At 34.7% G+C, this 6707-nt stretch overlaps 1 protein-coding gene across 1 annotated transcript; it reads right to left on the bottom strand.

The window, feature by feature from the left end:
• Positions 1 to 253: 253 nt before the first annotated feature.
• LOC129887517 (ADP,ATP carrier protein, mitochondrial) lies at positions 254 to 4292 on the bottom strand. Its single transcript, XM_055962632.1, has 4 exons — positions 4179 to 4292; positions 1543 to 2053; positions 1056 to 1430; positions 254 to 853 (listed from the first exon to the last, which is right to left on the bottom strand). The coding sequence occupies exons 2-4, from the start codon at positions 2032 to 2034 to the stop codon at positions 557 to 559; spliced, it is 1164 nt and encodes a 387-aa protein (XP_055818607.1). The 5' UTR covers positions 2035 to 2053; positions 4179 to 4292; the 3' UTR covers positions 254 to 556.
• Positions 4293 to 6707: the final 2415 nt, after the last annotated feature.

The raw sequence follows: 6707 nt of genomic DNA, 5'->3' as shown, positions 1-6707 counted from the left end.
GAGGGAAAGTATATAAAATTTTATTTTTACTATTTACGAAATTCCTCTTCTCCATAAATAATCAAATACAGTGACATTTAATTTCTAAAGAAGTCATCTACAATGTTTAGTCTTCTAGACTCCAATTTGGAGGCAATTAATATCTCCTTTGAAGGCTCAAGCTAATCTAAAATTTAAAAGTATATTGGCCCAACAGAAGTAGAGATGTGATGCCATTAACACGAGTTTAAATATAAGGACGAATATGAAAAAATGACAGTAAAGGGTATTTATTTAACTATCAGATAAAAAATATCTGAATTAAATTCAATCAAAAATTGATTATGAGAATCTGTAACCTCTGCTGTTAATACAAAGGTCTGCATGACAAAACACCCTTACACAAGGGAATGATTAATTGCAGGTTCAAAGTTTTAACCCGCTCTAAAATTTTAAATTATTTCAAAAGGGGCAGGGAAAAAAACGTAAAATATTCTAACCCCAAATGGAACTTCAATAAGAAGGATTTTCATCACCATAATCTAATTCTAAAACGTCTTTGTTAATGTCTTCTGATTTAAGCACCACCAGAGCCATATTTCTTTCCAAAGACGATCACCTGAAGCTTGTCATAACCTGCCAACACACCAGCACCAGCAACAGCACGGAGGACGTTAGCACCAGCACCCTTGAACAAAGATTTGGCACCCTCATTCTTAAGGATTTGGCTGAATGCATCGAACGAGCTCTTGTACTTCACTGCCTCACCAGATGTCATCATCATTCTTCTTCTAACCGTGTCAATAGGGTAGGAGGCAAGACCAGCACCATTGGTGATAAGCCACCCAAGAGCAAAGCTAGCAAAGAAACTATCCTGGAACCATCAAGGCAATAGAAAAGGTCAATGTCTGCTAATAGAATTAAGTCATAATTCCAACCATCCTAAAACCCAACTCCAAAGTTATAGGCACAACTTCCAAGTATTGTAAGCATCTGAACATAACTGTCAACATATGATATCATCACAAAATAGCAAACTACCAATGGGAAAATGCCAAAACAGATGGATAACTAACCTCCATTTTTCCAGTCAACAGCACTGGCTTCAATGAGTCGTACATTCCGAAGTACAGACCACGGTACACAATGATACCAACACATGAAATGTTAAACCCACGGTACAAGCCAGCAACTCCATCAGATTTAAGTGTTTTTCTGTAGACATCAACCAACCCATCGAATTGCCTGCCACCACCTCCCTTCTTCGCAGCCTTGGCATCATTTGCCAGACGAGTACGAGCATAGTCAAGGGAGTAAACAAAGAGCAAAGAGGAAGCACCAGCACCACCACCAGATGCAAGGTTTCCTGCAAACCACTTCCAGTAGCCATCACGGTCCTTCTTGAAGTTGAAGAGTCTCTTGAAGTAGTCCTTAAATGCAAAGTTCAAGGCCTGTGGAACACAATATCAGCCAGCATTCCATATTTCCAAAAATCAACAGAACCAGCACCCATATATCTTCATATACATAAATTGTAGTATCAAATGTAAGTAAATGGTATACCTGAGTGGGGAAGTAACGAATGACATTAGCAGTGTTTCCTCTCCACAAAGAAGCAAATCCTTCATCCTTAATTGTCCTCTTAAAACAATCTCCAATTCCCTTGTATGGTTCTGAGAGTCTACCAGCCTTAATCATCTCATCTTGGTTTTGGATCAAGAGCTTCACACGCTCAATAGGGGCAGCAGCAGTCTTTGACACAGCAGCAGAAACACCACCCATGAGGAAATCAGTGGCAAATGCTGCAAGTCCTTTCTCTTGGGGAGCTTGCACAAACACTGGTGAAGCATTTGAGGAAATCAATGAGAGATCCTGTGTGGCTTGGCACATCTGTAGTCCGGTATTAGAGTAATTGCCATATGGAAAACGTCTCTGGGAGAGAGCTGGTCTTTGAATGCCCCTGTAGCGTGCATGGACATCCTGGGAAAGACTGGAGCTCAGATGCATCTGGCAAGCAACTTTCTGATAAACAGTTGGGTGCTGGTTCTCTGCCATCGCAGCCTAGAATAAACTCCTGCAAAGATAAAGTAATAGACTTAGGTCTCTACACTTAACCTCAACAATTCTTTTATAACAATTCATGACTGAGAATTTTGAATTCCATCTTAACCACCAAAAGACATGAAAGACACAAACCAAATACCCAGTTGAATTCAACTACCTTTAATTCCCATTACTTGCCTTGGAACTCAACAATAACATAAGTCACTAAATACTAGCAACAAAGAAACTTATTACACCATATCAAAGACCAAATTTCTTGCATTTTGGCATGTTTGAAATGGTACTTCTCCTTTGAACTAAAATTGTCAATAAAAACTATGTTTTGATTCTCAATAGCAATCGGCCAAGTAAATCTTTGATGTTTGCAATTACTATCAAACCACAGTAAAATTTAACAAGCTATTGATTTGAACATGAGAAGATGAAGGTAGTTTATAATTAGACGCATAAATTTGTTTTCTTGATTTTACCTTGACACGGAGTTTAAGAAAATAAAGGTTATATTAAAGATATGTAGAATGTAAGAAAATGTGCTTTAATCTTACGGTCTAAAACATACCACATGGAAAGATAGCATTAAAGAGTTGTCAAAAAGGAAAAGAGGCATTCTTTTTGAAATGGACTAAAAAGAAAAGTAAGACGAACAAATTGAAATGGCAGGAGTGAGTGTGTGTGTGTGTGTGTGTGTATATATACACACAAACCATTCAAACAACCTCAAATAAAATGGGACAGAGAAAATAGTCTTTCTTTTACATTAAACAAACAAATGATCGATCTTACAACAGCAAATGATGTGGCTCCCTTTAATCCACAGTGAGCAGTGACTGGCCTTGTTCATTGTAAATCTAGTTATCATGGTACAGTAATGAAGGATAAACAAAATTATTTATTAATTGATTTGATCAAATCAACATATTTCTGAACTTGTTAATACACTAGATAAACCAAATCACAAGTCTGACAAAAAATACAGTTAAAGCCTGATGTAGAGCCTGTTTGGATGGGCTTAAAAAAGTAACTTTTATGTATGAAGTGCTTTTAGAACTTTGAAGTGCTGAAAGTTATTTTTATAAATAAGCAGTTGAGTGTTTGGATAAAAGTGCTTATGTTGAATATAAGTATTTGAATTTTAGGGTTAAAAGAATAAAAAGGGTAGTTTGAGAATTTAGTTAAAATATAAGAGATATAAAAGTAATTTTTATGGTCAAACAAAATGGCTCTAAGCACTTAAAAAAAATTAGAAATCCTAACTTTTCATTTTTGACTGAATTTAAGAACTTTATGGCTTAAAGTTAGTATTAGGCAAACACGTCCAAAAGCTAAAGCTAAAAAGGGGCTTAACCAACTTAAAGCCCATCCAAACGGGCTCGTACTCCGGTAAACAGCTGAACATCTTGCCACAAAATGTACACAGTTTGCTCAAAGGACAAACAACTGCCAAAACACATTTTGTTAACTTCACCAAATGAACCTACCCCTTCTACATACTTCAATAACAGAATACTGTTATTTTAAACCACGTACATAATCTTAATCTATGTTTCTCGGACTCTTCAAAGATATCAACAAGTGCGTTTTTGAAATATCCCAGAGGTGTGGCAACATTTTTGGAGTATGAGCAATATAGATCTAAAAAAAAACTTATATAACAAAGACACCAGCGCACTCTAAGCGCGTTGGCCAGATCAGCAGAGTGTGTACAGCTTTTTCAAAAACAAACGCACGCCAAAAGCTACTTCTCTTACTTCACCAAATTACCCTAACTATAGTATATACTTCAGTAACCGAATTCTAGATTATAAATCACAAAACACAACTATATATATGAATCAAAAACCGCACTATTCGTTGACCAGATATACAGTGATATCGATAAAAACACGGCAACAGCACTGTAAAACACGAATCAGATCGATAGAACCGTAGATCCATAAACGTACAATCCATTTCCAATAAACCTACATACAGATCCACATATATATAACTCAAAAATTACAGAAAACAGACTAATCAAAATAAACTGAACCTCACAAAAAGTAAAATACAGAAAAATCGCTACATTTCACAGATCTAAACAGGAAAAAGTGATAAAAGATAATCAAAATCGGACCATGGAGAGAGAAAGTGCTTACCTGCGTTCTACTCGCCTTAGAAGTCGCTGCGTAGAAAGAGGAAATGGAGAGAGAGGAGGAGAACGAGGAGTTTAAGAAAAAGAGAGTTTTAATGGGGAATAGAGAAGGAATATCTATATTTTTTTTTTTTTTTTTTTTTTTTTTTTTTTTTTTATGGGAACAGACCTTACACGAGGCTGCCTGGAATATCTATATTGGGCTGCCAATACCTATACTAGAGATATTTTTCATGGACTTTTTAACGTTTTTCCCATGTTTCGCGGCACATGCTATAATTTTTCCCTACGACTAGCTACGAAATTTTGGAGAAAAGAGTCTTTTTCAAAAAAAAATATGATATATAATGGGTTTGTTTGACTATGAGATTAATTTTTCTTGATTATTTTAGAGGTATTTTTTTACTTTATTTAAAAAATACTATTTGGTTATAAAAATTTTAAATATAAGTTATATTTGGAATTTGAAAAACATCTATTTTTTAACTTTTACTTTGTAAATTTTTTTTTGAATTTTACCCTAAATTTCTTATTTTTATAAAAATAACACTATTTAAATTATATTTCATGTTTAAATCGTATTTTATATTTTTTAGGAGAAGTGTATTCAAACAATTAAATATTAAAAAAGGCAGTCCGGCATAACTCCATCTTCAAAAATTGCAAAGAAAGTGAAAAATATTTGTAATAGTATGTAGTAGCTCGCTCGTATATGAGATCTAATCTGTTACATTATGTGACTATCTATTTTGAAAAATTATTCTTTTAGAGATAGATTTGATTGTATCTTTTAGATAAACTAATCAAGTTGACTGATTTTGTTAATTTTTAGATATTTGGGTTATAAATGATATTTTAAAAAAATACATTCAAATTTTAAATATTCCTTGCAAAAAGTATATCCAAACATAACTAAACCTTAAAAAAAATCATATAAAGTAAAATATTTATTTATTTTCATAGCCAAACATCCACAATATAAGTTAGAAAAGTTACTAACAATCCTTATTATTTTGTCAAATTCATGCACTTTTGATCTTTCTTCGAATTTTTTTTTTTGTTAGTGTTGGACAAATAGAATATCATGGCTTCATCTCCAAAGAAAATAAGTAGATACAACCACCAAAACAAATAATATTGCCAATAAAAAATTTATTACAGGTGTTGCAGGTGTTGGGCTGCTGCAGGTGTTGAGCTGCTGCAGATGTTGTCCTCTATGATTTTGATGTTAAAGCATGTTGGTGTAAGTCTCCAACAACCTGCAAATACACAGCAAGTAACCAAAGACAAGCATAGACATATACAGGTTAGTGTAATAAATTTTAGTAAGTGTTTAAGAAATTTCACATATATCATGGAACCCACAAATTTCATTTACCTCAATCTAAGAAATTTCACATATATTTTAAAGAGTTGATTTATAAAAAATAATATTGCCAATAAAAAAATGACATGTGTTACGATTTTTGCCACGATCCGACCTCTGAATTATGATGACACCTACTATAACCCCCCAGTAGGTAAGCCAACCCGTATCCCGAAACTACGAGTAATAAAATTAAGGGTAGAAACGAAATAGTACCAACTTAATAATAGAAACAAGAGGAATAGCGGAAACACACGAATAACTATACACAACAAGCTATAAGATCCCTCCTAGAACCTGAAAGTCACAAGTACATAGCTACTACAAAATATTGATACAAGTCCCAAAAGTAGACCACGAAAACAAAAGTTATCTCAAAAAGCAAAAGATAGTCAAATAGATATACAGATGGAGACAAGAAGATCCCAAAATGTCAAATGCTCACTCTCTTCTCCGATGCAGATTATAATTGGCCCAAATCAGTGCTGGTAATTGGTGCTCGAACCTACATCATGAAATATATGCAGAGTGTAACATGAGTACCAAAACAACGGTACCCAATAGTCATCATAGGCCGACTGAGCTTGAAAAGTAAAGGCAATAGGAAAAGATAGAATCTGAGATAAATAACAGAATGAGATAGAAAATAAAGAAATGCACACGAGTGCAAGGAACTAAAGGAACTAGGTAAAGCTAACTACATGTAATTGGACCCCCATAATCCCAGAAGGTACACACGTGCGCAAGTTTAAATAAGAACCCGAGCAGTACCCCATAAGTCTGACGAGTACATAGAATTGCTAAAACAACTAAGAACGAGGAATGGTGATTCTACAACCAGAAAAATCATAGCCTGGACCTCGAACCGCGGTTAGCTTATAAGTATCCAATAGAATCAAGTAATAACAGCCAGCTAAAAAGTCTAGCGTCCGGACCTCGAACTGCGGATAAGTCTCAAAAGGACAAATTAGTAGTAATCTCCAAATAGTCAATATGGACAGCCCAGCTAAGAATTCCAGCACCCGAACCTCAAACGTAGATGAGTCTTAAAGGGGCAAAAGTCCATAATCAGATAACCCATCTCCGTAGAGGATAAGAGGGCAGCATGATAAGACCTTAAATCTATGATAATAGCGGCTATCGAAATATATCATGGTATCTCGTCAT

This window comes from Solanum dulcamara, chromosome 4, assembly GCF_947179165.1.
Source record: "Solanum dulcamara chromosome 4, daSolDulc1.2, whole genome shotgun sequence".
Classification (NCBI taxonomy): domain Eukaryota; kingdom Viridiplantae; phylum Streptophyta; class Magnoliopsida; order Solanales; family Solanaceae; genus Solanum; species Solanum dulcamara.
This window is presented reverse-complemented; position numbering and strand designations above follow the sequence as displayed.